Here is a 21,803-nt window from a genome sequence, read left to right on the forward strand (position 1 = left end):
AAAAAAGGGAGCAAATCAGATCAGACCCCTTGCATAATGGATGCAGGAAAATTAGTCAACCCTGCTGATGTGAATGAATTCAACAGATACTTTGCAGTAATATTTATAGAACAGAGACCCTACATGGCGAGAAGAAATTGTTCGAGTGAATAATTTCTCCTCACCATGAAGATATTAAAATTGCAGGCCTAAAAGCAAGTAAGGCTCCTGGAGTTGATGATATACCTGGTAATTTTGATGAAGGTGGCAAGACAGTGAACTGAACCATTGAAGTTAATTATGAGGCCATCACTAGACTCAGGAGTTATCCCCTTGGTTTAGAGAAGTGCCAATGTATCAATATTTAATAAAAGTAGCTACAAGAGTGAAATGGATAACTACCAACTGGTAGTTACCCATTTAGTAGTAGGCAAAATCATGGAAGCAATGATAAAGAGTGCATTACATTATCATTTACACAGAAATGGTATTCTGAAGGAAACAGCATAATTTTATAAAGGGAAAAATCATATTTAACTAGCCTGGTACGGTGTTTTTAGAGTCACTTGTGAGCTGGATGTAGGAAATAACCTTGACATTTTTAACTTAGATTGTAGCAAACCATTTCACTCAGTCACACATGAGAGGTTACTGTATAAGATGGAAGATGAATGGCATCGCATGGAAAATGCTTAGAGGGATTGCAGGATGGCTACAGGGAGGAGACTGATGTTTGTAATTAATGGTTATTCTTCAGGTTGGACCAATGTAAGAAATGGAGTTCCCTAAAGGATCGGTACTGGGACCACTCTTATTTTTCATTTTCTTAAATGACATTGAAGGAATAGAGGACATGATGTCAAAATTTATAAATGATATCAAGATTGGTTGAGTAGTTAATTATTAACACCAAGTGTAACGATGACTAATTTTACAGCTGGAAGCTTGATTTTACAGCTGTTGATTATCTATTAAGATTCTTAGCAAAGCTTATTATCTTAGTACTCACCTCTAGATCCATATTGGTTAGGATTAAATTTACATAAAAGAAAGTAAAGAGAGTAAAAGTTTCCAATTATATTAATAGATTAATTAATTTAAAAACATGTCTCTAGGAAGAGGAAGTGCACCACTTTTTCCCAGTTGTCATTTATAAAATTATATGAAGAAGATTTGCATGTTGAAAAACCAAGAGCTAGACGAGAAAATTTTGATGTTCTCGTCATCAGTTGGTGAATGACATGAGGTGTAAGTGTTGATTTATAGTATCGTAGTACCCAGGATACATTACGTTAAATGCATGGAAATTTGATTCTTGTGAGCTGCCATACTGGTGATAGATTCGTGGGTAATTTAGTGTTTAAAATTTTGTAAGATCTATTTTGGCGGAACCATTCTACAGCTAGGGCTTCGTACTGGAATATCTTATAATTCGATTTAAATTTAGTTAGTGTAATTACATTATCTATTAATGGATCATGATTAAAAGAGTGTACGTGCTGACTGAGTTCAGTTCCTGGTTGGTCTGATTTGAAACTATTATAATGATAGTATGCTCTTGTGTTGGCTGTTCTGGAAGTTCCATATTTTGTGGTGGTGCTACCTATGTAGCATGCATTACATCCAGATTGGCATTTTATAAGGTATATTATATTGTTTGTCTTGAATATTGCATATATATGTTTCCCTGTATTTGCTGAAAAAAGTACTTAGTTTATTATGATGAAAAAAATCAGTGTAATGTTTGTCCCTCTAAAAATATTCCGGAGCTGAGGTGCAAGTTGGCTATGATACGGAAGTGTGACTATTTTATTTTGTGTATGATCAGTACTAATGTTATCAATGCAAGGATTATTAATTTTTTCTTTTACAGCTAATATGGTTTCTTGAATTAACTGTTTGGGGTATTTTCTAGCTATAAAGGTTTTTGTTAGGTATAGTAGTTCTGCAGTCAAATCTTCCTGTGAATGATTGTATTTAATTGCATTGTAGACTTGGTTGTATAATACTGATTTTTTTGTGTTGTAGGGGGGTGGGAATGAAAATGTAGGAATTTCCCTGTATGTGTCTTTTTCTTGTATGTTAGCGTTTTGAGTTTATCAGATTTATATATGGTCAGATTTAAAAAATTAATACTATCTTCAAAAAACTAAAAAAAATTAATATTATCTTCTTCTAGTTCCAAAGTATATTTTAGTCTGTTGTGGATGGAATTAAATTTTTGTAGGAGTTCATCGATGGTGGTTTTATTGCTTATAACTAATACGTCATCTGCATATCACATGAATAATTTAATCTTAGAAGGAAAGGGTTTAAGTATTTGGTTTTCAATGGTAGCAAGACAAATTTATGAAAGTGGGGCCGAAATGTCCCAAACCCATTGGAAGGCCATATACTTGTTCGTATATTTCATTCCCAAACCGAAAATGTATTGCCCTAACTAAAAGGCTAGTTAATTCTAGGATACTGTTGATGTTTAGGGACATGTGATCTTTTAGTGTAGAATCTATGGTCAATAACTCCCGCAATTTTTGTAGTGTGTAATCGACGTTTACGTTAGTAAAAAGTGATACGTCATAGGATGCTAGTGTGTCTCTGTCTGATACACTAGTGGAGTTAATTTTCTCGTATGCCTGATTAGTATTGTGTATTCTAAATTCTGAGAATCTCATTAATAGTGATATTATTTTTACGAGAAAAGCTGATAAGTGGGCAAAAGCTGATTTCTTGAATGAAATTATGGGCCGTAATGGGCGATTTATTTTATGTAGTTTGATTGCCCAAAATATATGTGGTAGAATGTTGTTTCGAATACCTATGTTTTGTAAGGTATGTAGATCAATTTCTTTTTGAGCTCTAAGCCGTCTAAGAAGATTGTCATATTGATTTTTTATTCTAGTGATTGTATATGCATTATCTATTTTATAGGCGTCCTCATCAGAAAGAATCTCTTGGATTTTTTTGATGTATGTAGATTTGTCTAGAATTACTATCGTGTCACCTTTATCTGCCTTCTGAATGACAATGTCTTTCCGGAATTTTTGAAGGCTCATTAACTGTTGTGTATTCATGTTGGGATGTGTTTTGATATTTGAATTTATGATCCAATTTGTTTCATGCATTAATCGATTCTTATCAGGGTGGTTCTCTAGTTTTGTTTGGAGCTCTATTATACTGTCTTTTATGGGGTAGTGATTATTGTTAATAGAAAAATTGAACCCATATTCAAGTGCAGATAATTGTGTAGGTGTGAAGGGTTTCGAAGAAAGGTTCATGACTGATGTTGGTTGGGGTTTATGTGTCCTGCATGTGAGTGTGTCCCATTTTTTATTATGCCTTTGGTTTACTATGTGTTGGATGGCAGTAATTTGTGTGTTATTTTGTTCTATAAAATTAACCCATGCATCTTGTGACACTTTCCTCTTTAACAAGGATTTATAATAGTGGATTTGGCGTAATAAGTTGTATTTGTTGCGAAATTTCTTTTTTAATTCATGTTTTACTATAGCTAATGAGGTCTGATGAATGATATAAGGATATTTTTTACATTTTTCATGTGTACATATACAAGCAAATTTTACTTTGACTCTCTTTACTTTCCTTTATGTAACCCTAACCAATATGGATCTACAGGTGAGTACTAAGATAATAAGCTTTGCTAAGAATCTTAACACCAAGTTTAACTTCTCCAAGTGACTTCAAAGATGATCAGAAAAGTGGAAGCTATTATTTAATGCAGCATAATGGAAGGCCTTATACTTCATGAATAGCAACCAAAAGTAACTTGCACACTTAGTGGGGTTGAACTAACAATAGTAGAGGAAGAGTGAATTATGATACAGTTGGACAGAAGTTCTCCAAGCAGTGCTGAAAGGCATCAAGGAGGACTCAAGGTGTGCTATGGATTATTTATCAAACATTTGCTTGTATAGATAGGGAGGTCATAATACCCCTGCATAAGGCAATTGTAAGATCACACTTGGAATACTGTGTTCAAGTACAGAGACTGCACCTAAAAAGACTCTTGTAAAGATCCAAACACAACCAACCTGACTGGTGAGATCAGTGAAAGGGCACCTATAGAGGAAAAACTTCAAATGTGTGAGCTGTAGATCTTGAAAAGTAGATACCTTAGAGGAGAAAATGACCGAGGTGCATAGGGCTCTGAGGTGAAAGTAAATTTGAAAGAAAGTTGAAATTATGGGGAAGAGGTTTAGATTGGATTTCAGGAAAATTTTCTTTTAGCCAGCGAGTTATTAATTATTGGAATAAGTTGCCTCTATGGGTCATTGAGGTAAAAATGCAGTTGATTAGGCAATATTTAAAGTCAGAAATTGCACAATCAAAACAACAATAGTTAGCCATATTTTATTTCAACAGTTAATTATTGGAATAAGTTGCCTCTATGGGTCATTGAGGTAAAAATGCAGTTGATTAGGCAATATTTAAAGTCAGAAATTGCACAATCAAAACAACAATAGTTAGCCATATTTTATTTCAACAGTGTGACTCCAATTCTAACAATAAGGGTGCAATATTCACAATCCCAAAATTTTGCTTTTCATTTCTGAAAAAAAAAAAAAAAAAAAAAAAAATTTTTTTTTTTTTTCCCCTTTTAAATTCTTGCCCATTTACTAATGAATTGAAATACTTAAGTCTATTTTACTTTAAAGAAAAAATTGAAAATTTAAAAATGCATTTTTTGCACCTGTTATTTTTTAAAAAAATTTTAACTTTGCTTGAAAAAATTAAAAATCCATACACTAAATATATGAACATGAAACCATTAGTCTTTATTTAAGTTTATAAATTCATTACCTGCACAAAAATTGATGCTCTTATTACAGATGTACCCCTTAGAATTCTGTTTGGAATAATTCAATGCGTGTGAAATATTATTAAACTACTTACTTAAATAAGACTATATATATATATATATAATTAAGCAGCAAAGTAATAGTCACTACTAATATTGAACTGATAATTAAGCCAGAAGTGATTTTGCCTAAGAACCTGGGACAGAACACCAAAAGAGTTGTGTTTCATTGCAAATAACTATGTAAAAAACACATTTTTAAACCCCTAAATTTTTTTATTTCTTGCTTAATGTTGTATAGGTTAGGGCAAAAGCATCATTCCTATACAGTAAACCATCCAAAGTTGTGAAGTTGCATCATTATATAACATCTCATATTGTGATGGAAATGACAATGGGTTGCCTCTATCAATATACTTTGAATCAGTAACTTTCCCAAGTAGCCTTCTCGATCTTTTTCTTATTCTCAGTGAGTATCACCACCCAGGTGGCTGTTTTGGGGCTGCAGGAAATGTTACTTATTCGAAATATAATGATAGGAAAATCGTGAAGAAATTCACAATATGAGACATTCTGTAATGATGCCACTGCAGAATTTTGGTTGGTTTATGATGCTACTGCACTAACTTATTCTACAGTAAACTAAAAAGTCAGCCTGAGGCATTTTAGCCTTATATCTTATATGTTTCTTGCTTAATTTAAAAAATAAATTTAAGAAATAAAACTAAAAATTTGGAGTCTGACACATCAGATACCTCCAGTTATATTCTAATGGGTGCATAATCTGTCAGCCCCTTTTCTATGAAAACAATAACACATCACTTCCAAAACTACTCAGACCACACATATAAAACAAGTACAATGGTAGGCATTGCTAAATCTTGAACCCTGATTAATGTGCAATAGATATTTCGCTAAAGGGAGGTCCTATCAGACAAGTGTCACTACTGCTAGTTTAATATCAAATTCAAAACTTCCATCATAACCATCCATCCTTAGAGTCAGGGGATATCCCCATGGACTGGAGATGTGCAAATGTAATGTCAATTCACAAAGGGCAGTGCGAAGGGTGACAAATAATTATAGACCTGTTAGTTTAACTTCTTTTGCGGGGAAAATAATGGAGTCACTGGTTAAAGATGCAATACAGGATCACACAGACAAGACTGCCGTAATAGTTCAAACACAGCATGGGTTTATTAAGGGGAAGTCTTGTCTGACAAATTTGATTGGATACTATCACGTGGTCACAAAGGAACTGAATGCAAAAAATAATTTTGATATCATATACTTGGATTTCAGGAAAGTTTCTGATACTGTTGCACATGGAAGACTGCTTACAAATTGCAATGTTATGGCATTAAGGGCAAGTTGCTGCAATGGATAAAGGGATAATAGATAATGATAGAGTGGTTGAATGGGAGACTGCCGAGAGTGGTAATAAATGGACACTGCTCTACATGGACTAATATTATTAATGGAGCCCCCAGGTTTCAGTGCTGGGCCATTGTTGTTATGTGTATTTATTGATGAAGATATATCAGGCTTAATGTCTAAGTTTGTAGATGATACAAAGATTGGCAGGGTTGTTAATGATAGTAAAAGACAGTTTGCTCTGCAAAACCCCGGGGGCTCACATCTGGTGAGTATGGGCTTGGCACACCCAGGGTCCTGAGCTGGATATCATCATTCTTCTCTTTCTTGGTGATTCCCTTCTACTTTTGACTCTCTCTCTCTCGCAGGGTTACTCGGGAACTTTTTTTTTTCCCCTGGTGCAGCATAAGCCTCAGGCTTCCTTGCATCATATGGATAATAATAATAAAAGGATCTAGAAAAATTAGGAAGATGGAATGAAATTTAACATTGTCAAATGCAAAGTACTGCATATAGGTAGCAGTAACCCAGGAGAAACATACCAACTGTGTGGTACTACACAAAGGGAGGTGAAGAATGAAAAAAAACCTGGGGATAATTGTGCCATCAGATACGAAGTTCTCTGAGCAGTGAAGACGGGCTGCCAGAGAAGGTCATGGAGTTTTGTCAATGATATATACGAATTTTGTTAGCAGAGACAAGGAGGCGATTATCCCTTTATATAAGGCAATGGTCAGGCCACACCTTGAGTACTACGTACGAGTCTCGGGGCCTCATTTTAGGGAGGATGTAGAGTTTCTAGAACAAGCACAGAGAAGGGCAACAAGATTGGTGAGAGGAACAAAGGAGTTCACTTACGAAAAAAGGCTAAAGTTCTGCAAGTTGCAGCATCTGGAGACTAGGCACCTGAAAGGTGATCTGATTGAGGTGTATAAGGCCTTGAATGGTTTGATCAGGCTCAATGCTGACAGGATACTTCCGCTTGCTCAGACTAAGAACCTGAAAGGGCATAGATTCAAATTGAGGAAAGACAGTTGTAGAATAGATGTGCGGAAGCTTCCCTTTAGCCAGCGGGTAGTTGATTGCGGGAACAGACTTCCATCTGTTGTTGTAGAAGTTGATAATTTAAATAAATTTAAGAACTAGATAAACATTTAGAGTGAGAGGGTGGATGAAATGGGAAGGTTTTTTTTTTTTTCGGCTGGCTGATGCTGCACAAGCTTGCTTTCGTGCATCATATGAATAAACTAATGCTGATAAACATGGCAAAAAAGGGCATATTCACTACAAATAACCTAAACTTAAAAATTAGCATGGCAGTACTGGATGCATTTAAATTTCAACACCACACGTACATATCCTGGCCATAACTAATATAGGGGTAAGACATGTACAGTGGCGGACAAAAAAAAACTGCATCACCTTAAAAAAAGTAACATTTGTAGTGAAAAGTATAATATATTGTTTGATTACAGTCATTTTGTTTGTTGCAAAGCAAAGGTATTGCATCAGATAATGCTTTGTTGAATCAGACAGTAACTGCAAGTTACTGCATCAGCCGTTTCTATAAATACAGCATTGGAAGGGTATACACACATTAGTATCCTGTTTTGCAGAGGTGGCATGGCTTAATATGTTCAATTGACACCAAGAAAAAAAAAGTGCAGCTATTGCTCTGTCCCAGGAAGGCCTTTTTACAAGTGCTATCGCTGATAAAATAGCCTGCCACCAGTATCCCAGGTGTTGAAATTAAAGCGTGAAACCAGTGATGTGAAGAGCAGACCTGGATCAGGCCTTCAGAGAGTGACTACACCTACCCAAAATCAATATTTAAAACGGCTATGCCTTCATAATCACCATGCTAGTGCTCTTGATCTAAAACTAGACTCTGAAATTGCCTCTGGTGTTGAAACAAGTGCACAAATTATCCAAAGACTGCTTTCAGAATGTGGTCTGCATGCCTATCGCATCAAAAAGAAAGGACTTGCTTGGGCTAAAATGCATGTTTCATTGATAAGAGAGCAATGGGACACCGTCATCTTTTCTGACGAATTGAAATTCAACCTGCATGGCTTGGATGGGAAGCAATATGTCGGAAAAGGAAAATTGGAGGAATTCCATCCTGACTGTAAAGTTTCCCCCCCCCTCCACCTAGATGATCTGGGGATGCATAATAAGCAAAGGGGTGGGGCAAATTAAGTTTATTAATGGAATGTGAATGCAGAAGCCTACACTGCTATCTTGGAGGGGTACCTGAAACCCGTTATTAGGATCACCACACATGTCCAAAACTGCATTTTTCAACAGGACTCAGCAACTTGCCACACAGCAAAATTGGTACATTTTATGCTATTTAGACTTAATGATTAAAGGCTTAAAACATACACCAATGTTTTCCCTCATTTTTCGCCCTTAAGGTGCAATGATACCTCAGAAATACTGTCATTACACTGTTGGACTGGCCCTGCAACAGTCCACATTTGAACCGTACTGAAAATTGCTGGTACATAATGTTGTCTAAAATTGGTCAGAAGCCAACAAGTAAGATTCAGCTGCAGGAGAGCACTGTAAGCGTGTGGTACCACAAAACTGGGTAACCGTATATCCAGAAGTTGATTAACTCTATGCCAGATCGTTGCAAGGCTGTAATTGCAGCTCAAGGAGGAATAACAAAATATTGAGGACTTATTTTGCTGATTTACAGTACATAATACTATTACGTTAACTTGTCATTTCAGTTTGTACATGTAAATGCAATAAAATGTATGTTTGGTTGTCATGATTGCCATTTGCATGATTTCTCATATTTCCATTAATTATGCATTTTACCCTTTGGGAAGATATTTATGACGATTAGGTATATCAGATGATTAAAGGATTAATCATTTTAATTGGATTTCATTCACAGAGATATATTTCCCAACTAACAAATGCATTTCGAGCATTTCTGCAACCCACAATGCAAAACACGTTATTTGCAAAATTCACAAGTGATGCAGATTTTATGTCTGCCACTGTATACTGAGATGAACAGTAACCTCTATTTAATGCATATGTATCCATCTGAAACATATGCATTAAACAAAATGAAAGACTCATGACAGTTTAAATCCACAAATGTGTACCTCATAACCACTTACCATTAAGTTTTTTCAAAGCAACTTATAAGTGAATTTAGTAGTTGTACTAAATGCTAATTATTGTATTGTTGTTTTTATGAATTTTCTTGGTGGGTCGACTACATCAATCACGACAAAAATGTGATCTTGTGTATACTTTATCACGTATTATGTCTTTAGAAGTGCGCTCACGGCCAATTTCCATGTTGTGCGGGCTGAACTCACGGAAGAATTCTACTTCTTCCTCCTAAGATAGTTCAGCTAACAGCGACTATAGAACACTGAATTTAACCAGCCCCCAAAGAGATTCAAAATCCAGGCCTTTCCAAACAAGTGAACAGCGAACACCTCGCCCTCCTAAACGTAAAGGATATTCCACTTTACGAAAAATCCCCATTTTCTCTGACATGCAAGTTGAAACATCTGAAATCGGCTTTCAGGTAATTTATCCTTCCAAATGCTTTTCCTAATATTAACCTAATTACGAAAATTTGTAAATGCGTTGTTACGAAAAAATCACTTGCGGCAAATTATAAAAGAACCAATGCCAAAAACTGCGAAATTACTAAGTAAAATAAACCAGTTCAATTCACTCAGAAAAAAACCAAATCATATATAAGTACGCATTATAATTCATGAAAAGTATTACCTCATGATTCAATTTTGTTGGCATTTCACTATTCTTAATTTTCTTAACACGACTGGAATCGACATTACAATCAGAATGTTGATAAGAAAATGAAGTACGAGGAAGCCTTTCGCCTGATGATTTCTCCTCCAACTCCTGTTCTGAACATGCTGCCATCTTGAACCAAGGCAGACCTTATATACTTCATTATTGGTCAATGAAAGCCGACGAATAGCAAGCTGCTTCTTATTGGTTTCTATTAGCAGACAATATAATACAGGAGTGGGTTGGGATGAATCGTTATGTCAATTTGGGCAGTAGAATGGGATCATAGATTTTATGATCTCTATTAAATAATAGTTACCAAATAATGTAAAATACAGGTAGTTCCCGACTTTACGAGTTAATTCGTTCCTAGCGCGCGCTCGTAAAGCGAAAATTAGTAAAGCGGGAATACACATCTCATAGACATAATGTTAAAAAGAGGGGTTACGTTCTCAACAATGAAATTAGTTAGCTAATTAGTTTATATATAAACAATTATTGATTTATCGAAAGAATTGAAAACGTAGATTGTAAAATCAAGCAAATTATAAGAATAAAGAAATTATTTATGACTTACAAAGTTTTTATTTTTTTTAATTTTTATTATTAGCCATATGATGCAAAGAAGCCTGAGGCTTATGCTGCACCAGCCAAAAAAAAAAAAAAAAAATTCCCTGAGTTACCCTGAGAGAGAGAGAGAGAGAGAGTGTGTCAGAAGTAGAAAGGAATCACCAAGAAAGAGAAGAATGATGATATCCAGCTCAGGACCCTGGGTTTGCCAAGCCCATACTCACGAGATGTGAGCCCCTGGGGTCTTTAAAGAATGTTTATTCTTCATCATCAACGATTAAATGCACACTCCTTGAACACTCGTTATTAGCATTACTAGAGGCATACGATGCAAGAAAGCAAGCTTATGCAACATCAGCCAAAAAAAAACCTTCCATTCGTTCCAAATGTCTGTCCAGCTCAGTCTTAAATTTATTTAGGCTATTAGCTTCCACAACAAAATATGGAAGTCTGTTCCACCAATCGGATCGGCACTCGTTGGTTCGTTGCACAAGGAGTCGTCTTCTTCAGAAATGCTTGAAGAAGCGTTTGTTTCATAGATAATCTTCTCTTTTCTTTATAAATTTCGACAGCATGCATAAGCATTTTTTAACGGAATACACAAATTGCAAATAACACGATTTGCGCAGAGTAACAAGTTTACAAAGCTTTAAAAAAAAAGGAATGAAGAGAAGATATTGAAAATTTATTTATGTTTTTTGTACGATTGGAAGTAAAGGGGAAACACATGTCGCCATAATAGCGTAAAACACCACACAATTCCAGCTAACGTTATTTTCGCAAATGCAGTAACATGGAGTTTACTACCCGTTTTTAATTGCTTGCAGTAACAGAAAAACCCAATAAACCGGAAACTGCAATTGTTTTTGTTATATGGTCGGGACCTCCAGAAGTTTGCTTTAGAAAAATGTCACAAAGCCGTTCAAACTTGGTTCATATAACAGAACATATGATAGGTTCTGATAACGATGAAATTGTACTGCATTTTAATAATTTGGATTGGTAAATAATATAATTTGCACTATAAAAACGACCTTTTAGAGAGTTATATAGAGAAAATTTCAATTCCAAAGTCGTAACGAATTACCAAAAAAGCAATGTGTTATTGGGTTCACATTACGATATTTTAGCGATATGATGGGATGGCACCTCTGGAACGGCTTAATATCATAAAGCGGGGTACATTGTATTGTAGAGCTACTCGCGTGCTTTGAAATGTGGTATTAATGAATGTTTAACATTAATTTTTTTCAATTAATGATCATATTTTCGATTTTGTTAATACTCGATACTTTGGGAAAAAAATCGTAAACCCGGGAACTCATAAAGCGAAAACTCGTAAAGCGGGAACTGCCTGTACTATTAGAATATATTAGTGGTGGTGCTGGCAAAATTATGTCTCAAAGTTTAGCATCTGAAAGCATCAGTCGGAAGATAAAAAAATGTAATCAGGGCTTGAAAATAGAAAATTTTACAAATGAGATCGCTCGTTAATAAAATAGCTTATTTTTATTAATTAATATACACATGACATTGCCAAAGGTCTTGACGGACCGAAAAGGTGTTTGGTTCACAACGATCCATTCCGAGCCTTGTTTGAAATATCATTATTATTATATTATTTCTCCCTGATCGGGGGGTTCCACCTCGTGACGAGTATTCTACCTAGTACATGGGGTGGTTGTTGTTAAGTCAGGGCTTACTGTTGGTCGAGGAACTCTCTGACTGTACTACAGGTCTTCAGGGTTGCAACTTTTTGGAGTTCCTTGTAGTTGTTCGCTGGGAGCCCTATTGTTGCTAGCCTGTTATGTAGGGTCTTTGTCATCATACCTACGGTTGACAAGATGATCGGGATGGTCACTAAAAATCTGAAAGAAGAACGAATTGCAGCTGTTCTAGCGGCCTGAGCCAAGCACTAGCCTGGCTCTCCTTTAATACCCCTTCCTGGCAGGAGGACGAGACGAGCAGTCGCCTCGCCCCCCCCTGCTACCCCGCATTTCCTTCTGGTGAGGCATGGGCATGCCTCACTGACCACCTAGGGGAATCTCTTCTGTGTCCCCCATATTTCTGTCTTTTCCTCCCCCCCCACTCTATCTATACACGACACGAGCGCCCTACACACTAAATTAATCTAGCCCAAAAATAATCTTCACTCAGTCTCGGCCTAATTATCCTATGCATTGCCATATGGATGCATGCACACGTGCTGTATGCAAACATCCAAAGTAATTACGATTGCATGGATGCGTATATATTATGTATCACTGTTGTGTATATGTGTGCATGTGTACATAAGTGTTTTTTTTTTTTTAGGTCCTAGCTGCCGAAATCTCAGGAAATTAAGCAGCAGGACCTGCCAGAATAAATCTTAGTCTACTGGTGTATCCTGGTCTGCCTCCACGGGGCGAAGGTGGGGCAACGCTGGGCTCCAGCGGCTAAATGACCAGATGAACAACGGTATACGAGATTACACAGGTACAATACCCACACACTTTTAAACCTCTGGCATTCCCAGGAAACTAGTACACCCACAAAGAAAGCAAGGCGGAGATGGGGGAACCCCTGGTGCCACATGACAACAATATACAACAAATTGTACCTTACCTTACCTAAACTATGCGTTATTCGATGCCTATCGAGAGAAAACTATTTAGATTGAAATCTATCATGTATTTTTGTGTTAAAATTAAAAAAAACAATTTTTTATTGCACTTCGATAGCATGCTTTTTTGTACTAATAACTCTCCTTTTGATGACAAAAAGGTTGCTAAAGTTATTTAATAATTCTATAAAGGTCATTTATAAATTTTGCGACCAGAAGTATTTTTACCAATTTTCAAAGCTGGAGTTGTCCCAGTAAGGAGATACTCAGAGGGCCAGTGTTGAGGCGGTGGTGGTGGAGGAGAGGCGGCTGCGCGGAGTCTTGCATGGCTCTCACCTGCCAGTCGCTTCTCCCCTGAGACTTTAATCGCTACTCCAGGAAGAAGTCGGAGTCGCTTCTCCCACCCTTGGCATTCACAACAACTGGTAAGACTCAAATAGACGTTTTCGTTATTTCCTAAGTTTTAGGCCAAGCCGGGGGCTTGGCCTAAAACTTAGTCTAAAAGTTTGCCTAAAGTCTAAGTCTAAAAGTCTAAAACTTGGCCTAAAAGTTCTAGAAACGTTTTTCAGTTACCATAAAAATCTCTATTTCAGATACTACGCTAACGACCATTCGTGTCATCCTGAGTGCCCTGCACTCAGTAGTTGACCGATTTATTTACTTATTTCATTCACATTTTACATATTTTTCTATATATACTTGAATTAATTTATACTTAATAAACTGTGTTAATATACTAAATTTGTTGTTCTTGTTCCAAAAACATTACTACGAAAGTAACAATATCAGGAAACAAAAATTTTTAGAGTACTTTTCATACCCTTTTAATTTTCAATTTTCCTGATAGAAAAGAATGAGTACGGGCACCTATTTTTTTACAAAAAAAGCACTGGATATTGATGAAGGTATATCAGGTTTAATGTCCAAGCTTGCAGGATTGTTAACCACAGTATGCTACTCCAAACGGATCTAGTTAGTTACGGGCTGAGAAGTGGCAACTGAAGTTTAACATAGACAAATGCAAAGTACTGCATATGGGTAGCAATAACGAAAGAGAACTGCACCAGCAGTGTGATACTACACTAAGGGAAGTGAAAAAGACATTGGGATAATCGCGCAGTGGAATATGAAGTTCGATGAGCAGTGCAGACGGGCTCATAGGACAGGTCACGGAATCTTGTTAATGATATATAGGAATTCTAATAGCAGGGAGGTGATTATCCCGTTATACAAGGCAATGGTCAAGCCGCACCTAATGTACTGTGTACAGGTCTGGAGGCCTCATTTTAGGAGGGGTGTAGAGTTGCTAGAACGAGTACAAAAGAAGGGCAACAAGATTGGTGAGAAAGGCTTAAGTTCTGCCAATTGCAGCACCTGGGCAGTAGGCACACCTGCAAGATGATCTGATTGAGGTGTATAAGGCCTTGAATGCTGTTGGGATTCTTCCTCTTGCTGAGATTAAGAACCTGAGAGGGCACAGATTCAAATTGAGGGAAGGCAGTTATAGAATAGATGTGTGAAAATTTGCCTTTAGCCGGCAGGTAGTTGATTGGTGGAACAGACCCAACTTTTGTCGTGGAAGTTGATATCCCAAATAAATTTTAGGTTGAGCTGGACAGGCATTTGGAACGAAAGGTGGGGGTGAAATGGGAGTTTTTTTTGGCTGATGCTGCATAAGTTTGCTTTCTTGCATCATATGCCTATCCTAATGCTAATAATAGCCATATTAGGCAAATTGAGAATTTCTTACAATACTTCCTCTGCAATATTTTCTTTAAAATATTCCATATTTTGTAGACATTCAAAAGCTTCATGTACCAGGGCGTTTAAATAAGTTTCCCTATTTAGGAAACTCTAGTGTCAAAATGCTCAGAGAGGTATGGGGAAGCGATTGGCAGAAAGAAAAAAAAAATTAGTTCACATTTTAGCCACTGGGGGAAAATCGGCGCTGCACATATGTAAAATTTGTCATTTACTTCAAGATACACTGCTTACGAAAATAACGTCCTGTTAGATAAAAGCCAAAGCCACCATCAATAACCATTACAGCACTTACAAAAAAGGAACATGCTCTTTTAATAAACTTGTTCTACCAGAAAACTAATGCTAATGCAGCACTACTTGGATATAGGAAACTTAAAGGTTTGTGTAAAGGACCTTTGACATCATTGGGTTTTCGAAAACTAATAAAGAAATCTGAAGCGACCGACTGGGGACTTAGGTGTAATTCTCGGCAAAGGACAACCAAGTATCAGAAACCGATGTATTGGCGGTTGCAATGGTCAGAATGCAAAACACTACCAGTCAGTAGTTCCAGGGTGTGTCAAGAGACTTGAACCTTCCTTAGTCTACTGTATGTAAAGTATTTTTTTATAATTTCATGCTGGTACCCATACAAGAACTAGTCTTGTGATCAGCAGCAATAAAACTTTGCTCTACGATTTTTTGGCTCTTATGGAACCTGACGATACATGAGTTTAAATGATCTTGTAGTCTGGTGCGACATACTTCCTCTGCAATATTTTCTTTAAAATATTCCATATTTTGTAGACATTCAAAAGCTTCATGTACCAGGGCGTAAATGCACAAAAATTCGATGGGGCTGTAAATGCACAAAACTGCCGAATACTCTCGTCCATCTGTTGTGCATAAAAGACCACTACAAGTCCATATTTTATAGTATTGTGAATTCACAGCAGTTTAGATTCAAACCATTTTTCTTAGAAGAGTCTACACCTCATGGTCCCATAAGTTGTACGGTAACTGGTGAACAGGACTGCGCTCTTCTGTAAGAGATCACATTATGTCGCCCCTCCCCAAGTTGGGCGACAAGTGAAGGAACTGCTCCGTTCAATATCCGGAAATGATCGTATCATTTCTAGAGACTTTCCGCAGTTCTGGCTAGCCTGATCAAGAGATCTCAATCCCTGTGATTTCTGGTTATGGGGATTCTGAAAGACAGAGTTTACCGTGGCAGCATACAGACACTTGTTGATTTGAAAGCAAGCATTAAATAGCATGTAGCAAACATCTCCAATGAGATGCTATGCGAAAGCCTGTCACAGGCTGCGTTATCAGAATGCCATCTCAAGTAAAGGAAAGCACATAAAACAATATCTGTAGATTTCTAAGTTCTGATATTAAAATCTAATCCTAAGTTAAGCATTCCAGCTCATGTTTATACATTGTCAATTTCTCCCATGGTGGTGGAAATTTAAAGTGATTTCCCAGCGCTAACTGTAACTGTTTTAACACCAGGCTCTGTTGAATAGGAAATTATTTTAACACTACCCAGTACAGTATATCAAAATACCTTTTTTGGAGCATTTTACTTACTGGATAAATTTTTTTAAAAAAATATCATGCCAAATTATAATTGAATAAAGAAACATAAGATGTTATTTTTAAGGCTATTGATTAATCATGATTCCATGTATCCATATATATTTTCGTCTTCAGTGATTTCAATAAAGTATCGTTAATTTCTTCTATTTGGCCTCTATTTTAAACTTTGTTATCGACTGTCAGACAAAGGATTGTGTTAAATTAGTTATATATATTTGTATATTTTTAAGTACGTTCCAACGATAGGTTGATGATAAGAACAATTCCAAAAAAACAAAACCAACTATTTCAAAGGAAGTCTCAGTGGCGATGTTTACAAGATTTAGGGTGAGCAGTACACGGAATGAAAAATGCTCTAGGATCAACTTATTTTTTTTTATAAACTGGCATTTTCGGCTCACATTCGAACCTTCGCCGCGTAAATTCTGATTATTTAAATTTGCTCGATAATTAATTAAATAATAATGTCCACAAACTTGGACATTCCCCTTATCAACCCCAGAGCAACGTATCAACTCTGTGGTACTACACTGACAGTGGTAGAGAATGAAAGGGACTTGGGGGTGGTTGTGCAGGCAGATATGAAGTTCTCTGAGCAGTGCAGACAGGCTGCAAGAGTAGCTCATGGAGTATGGTCAATGATATACAGGAATTTTTCCAGCAGGGATAAGGAGGTGATTATTCCCTTGTATAAGGCAATGGTTAGGCCACACCTAGAGTACTGTATACAGGTCTGGAGACCTCATTTCAAGAAGGATGTAGAGCTGCTGGAACGAGTACAGAGAAGGGCAACAAGATTAGTGAATGGAACAAAGGGGTGCTCTTATGAAGAAAGGCTTAAGTTTTGCAAATTACAGTGGAGACTAGGCACCAGCGAGGTGAATTGATAGAGGTGTATAAAGTGTTGAATGGTTTGAGCATGCTCAATGCTGATGGGATTCTTCCTCTAGCTCAGAATCACCTGAGAGGGCATAAATTCAAATTGAGGAAAGACTGATGTAGGATAGACGTGCGGAAATTTGCCTTTAGCCAGCGGGTGGTTGATTGGTGGAACAGACTCCCATCCCTTGTCGTGGAGGTTGATAGCCTAAATAAGTTTAAGGCTCAGCTGGACAGGTATTTTGAATGAACAGAGGGGTGAAGTGGAAGTGGTTTTTTTTTGGCTGATGCTGCATAAGCTTGCTTTCTTGCATCAAATGCCTCTGCTAATGCTAAATTCGATATACACTCAAACAATCCCTTTCTGTTAGAATCACGGTACGATAAAATCCCAAAATTTCTGCTTATTTCAACTTTCATAGTGCATGTCTCTAAATATCAGTCGAGTTACATCTGAGGTATCCAAAATCAAAGCAAAACATTTAGTTATTTATAGTATTTTATCCATATTTTGTGAAAATATTTCATCACCCAAATAAGGCCGATATTTTTCAATTCAGATTTCTGAATAAGAAACAGCGAACATGTTCTACCCTAGCTGAATCAAATTTAGCAATTGTTTCGGTAAGTTACCATTATTTTCATATTATCTTTTGAAATCTTTTGAAGATCCCCGAACATGATACTGCCTTGGTAAAGATTCTTTCAATTACCGAATACCACTACCTGTTTTTTTCTATATCATATAATCGCTGCTCTCTAGCGTAGGTTGTAATGTTTGACTTTAGTGACTGTCCCTGATCTAACCAGTTATGATTTCTAATACGTACTGCACTTTTTTCATGCTTACCTAAAATAGCAGATAAATTTCTTCAAATTGATTACTCGGTTTTTACAATCGCCATATATTTTACAAAAGCAAAATACAGAATTTCGCAATAATAAAGTAACCCTCGACCTTTTTCATATAATAAATATGAGCACCCAGGGTTATTTTAGTCAATATTTATTAAATATAATTACTAAGAGGAAATTAAAAAAAAAATCGCTCAATAGAAAATTTTGCCATTAAGAAGTTAGCTAAACAGTCCTACTTGAACGTGTCAAAAAAATTTTCCACCCTCCTGAACTGCTGCTGCTCGTAAGCGCGCTTACCTCACTTACGGCGGCCCTGCATGTATAGTACCTTATGTAGGACGGCACCTGAATGAAAGTTTATCTCCACCTTTGTGATGGTTGCAGAGCACTGTAAAAGGCCAGAAATGTGTGTAATATGTTCGTGCAGTGTTGTTTGTACGTTTTGTGACCAGGTAGGCGATGATGGCTTACCACCCCGTCTACACCACTGGGAGGCAAGCCACAAGTACGCACGAACCATGGCCAACCTTAACAGTCACGAACTGAAAGTCCAAAGCGAGTTTGGAGTTATTCAATTGAACCCCATGCAGGCAACAGCATGTGCATACACAAGATTGGCATAAAGTTAAAAAAATAAAATAAAACCAAAATCTGTCTTTGCCCAAAAGTCCATAAAGAGAAAACGTGTACCGTCAAACAGAAGTAGTAATGTCATTCAAAAACAAGATTAGCAGGAACAGGTTGTAGCTATAATTCTGTCAATGTGGAGTGGTAGCAGAAGTCACTATGCAGAGAAAGGATTTAGTTATGGAGTCTTGATGAATAATGAAACAAAAAATGTAGCATCAGTTAAAACCTTTGTATTCTTGAAAACAATGAGAAAATATCCTTGATCACAATGTTCATATTTTCCACTATCCTGGAAAAAGTACTGAAATTTTCAGACATGGATTTTTCCTATAGTATAGATTCAAGATGAAGTTCTGTGTAAAATTTCATTAAATTTGATCCAGTAGAAGATAAATTAAACTGGAATACATTTTCGCATGACGGTTTTTCGTTACAAAATTTTTGAAATAACCCCAGTATCAAAAACATGGACCCAGCATTGAACCGCAGAACTTCACTGATAGTTCGTGGTTCCAAACACGAATTATGGCTTCCTGAAGTTCGCGACGGGTCTTGGATTCTAGCAACTGCCGATTCCACATGACAGTTCTCTATAGAATCCAGGTCCAAGCTGTTCCTTGGCCAGCTGAGTTGTAATGGATTGTTCTTCCATTTTTTTCACCTTTAACAAATGTAAATATTACTGTTGAACGTCTAATGCAGAAATGAAGTTAAAGCAACTACAGAAGTACCTACTTACACTTTTCACCTGATAACAAGCAGTCATCCTGAAAAATGCAGTTACCTGGTAGGTTGAAATGGGCTCTAATGGTGGGCAGCAATTTGCCTTTACAGAACCTTTAATAAACTGCAGGTGACTTTTTTTGTTAGTTGTTGGCACATCAGTTTTTGTGGCCATAATGCACCTCCCAAAGTTTTTGCACTACTCTGATCCAATCCTCTGACCTTTGGGTTGCCAGGCAGGTACTTTATCCCCCTGGTTGGCCTGCAGGTGACCTATTCCACGATACAAAATATCCTCCGTATCATTTGGCTGGTAGGGAATTTCACTGTAGACACCATACAGTCTGTATGGGATTATTCTTCACATCTACAGCAAATCATTTGTCTCCCATCAGAGCCATGCAGGTTTCTTCCCATTCGGAAAAATAACTGACTTACACTGGTTGCAGATCCATTTGACATGCTCCTTACACCAAATTAATTGGCCCCTTTCATTTTTTAGGAAGTTCTTTTCTTTATCAATTTCTCAGTATAGTTATTAAAACCATCAATAAAATAAAGTCACATAGCAAATATGATTGCCTTTTCAGAAAATTTTGTGTTGATAAGGAAGAACAGTACGTGAAGCTTCTTTTACATACAGAAGTCAGTGGGCTTTCTAAAGAAACTAACAATATTTGTAAACATTTTTGATACAAAGAGGAGACAGATTTAGCAAGGGAAATCAGCAAACACAAAAACAACTTATGCTATATGGCTTTGAATTTTTGAATACTTAATGAAGTATCACTTCAAGTTCAAGGGAAATTAATAATAAAAAATAGACTGGAAACTCAGATTAAAAGCCTTCACAGAAAGACTGGAAATATTTGAAAGCAATTTAATGAGAAAACAATTTCATGGTATGCAAGAGTTAGCTGAAATCAATCAATCTCTCACCGAGAATGATCTTTAAGAATTGTTCATAATCATTTGCATTCTTTAAAAAGGTGAAATGAAAAATAGGTTTTCAGATTTTTCTTTTGAAGTGAAGCCATGGATGGTATATCCGATTGAATGTGATTTTGGGTCTCCTAGTGAAGAAATTCAGGAACTCATTGAATTAAAATGTAGAATGCAAATATAAATTTGAAAAAGATGGAATGGCCTAGTTGTTGGGAAAAAAACAACTAACCTTCATTATCCAACAATGTGTTCAGTAAAGAAAATATTAACAAAGGAAAGAAACAGAATTGATATATGTTCAAGAGGAGACATTAGAATTAAATTTACTATCATACCAAACATTGAATTTTTAGCTAAGTAGTATCAGGCTCAGGAATCCCAGTGAATAAAGAGTAAATATAAAGTATTTTCTTGTCTAAAATTTCATGGGGGCGACAGGGGAAAAAAAAAAAAAAAAAAGTCTAAAAAAGCCCTTTAGAGGGAAATAATTTTAAAAATATTTTAAATAATTTTGAGAAACACTGATCTGCAATCTGAGTGTCCAAACTTCACCACTTAAAGCACCACGTTTGAAATTAATGACAATTTTTCGTGCAGGAAATCACGTGCCACCTTGCTTCCATACCATTTGCAGCCCCCTTGATCTTGTAATTTGTTATAAATCACCTGGCATGTTAATGAGTTGTGATTCAATGATGATTCTTCAACATATTCTGAGAAGTATGCAGTTGTTAGGTGTTAATAGGTCTGCTGATCTTGATGGACAGCCTGCTGTGCTTTCCCAGATACTTTTGCACAAGGAAGGGTGGAAACTTATCTACAAAAAAATCAAATCCATAATATTTTCGTTCTGATATATTTGGATCTTGCAGGGTTTTTTTAATTTATTTTTGAGAGCCAAGCTCAGTTTTTTTGGGACCCATTTTCTCCCTTTAGTTGCAGATAGATTACTTTTCTTCCTAGCTTACCAACCCTGACACAGGATGACAACAGTGCACTAAGTAACCAAGCCATTGGAATAATATTAAAACTTCAATTTTTAGAAAAAGAAATACTTTTGATTAGAGGATAAAACAATAAGCAGTATCTGAAATTAATAAGAATCTATAATCACCCTCCAAAAACTTGGATGATGATTATAGATTCTTATAGGGGACAATTCCATTGCACTATCTGAAGTGCAATAGAATTGTCCTCTGATCAAGGAAATATTTAGCACCCAGGGACAGTGATAACTACATGTTTTATTTCAGTATCAAAGGGAACAGAATGTAAGAATATGGGAAATTG

General features: G+C 36.4%; 1 protein-coding gene across 1 annotated transcript in view; it reads right to left on the minus strand.

Annotated features, from left to right (window-relative positions):
- LOC150085765 (uncharacterized) overlaps positions 1–10,093 on the minus strand; it is a 185,090-nt gene extending 174,997 nt beyond the window's left edge. The window contains exon 1 of the mRNA XM_090374687.1: positions 9,938–10,093. Coding sequence (XP_090230813.1) covers positions 9,938–10,093 — 156 coding nt within the window. The remainder of the gene's footprint in view (positions 1–9,937) is intronic.
- Between the last annotated feature and the right edge of the window lie 11,710 nt (positions 10,094–21,803).

The sequence above is a fragment of the Mastigoproctus giganteus genome, chromosome 5 (genome assembly GCF_048544385.1).
Source record: "Mastigoproctus giganteus isolate SK-2022 chromosome 5, ASM4854438v1, whole genome shotgun sequence".
In the NCBI taxonomy this organism is placed as follows: domain Eukaryota; kingdom Metazoa; phylum Arthropoda; class Arachnida; order Uropygi; family Thelyphonidae; genus Mastigoproctus; species Mastigoproctus giganteus.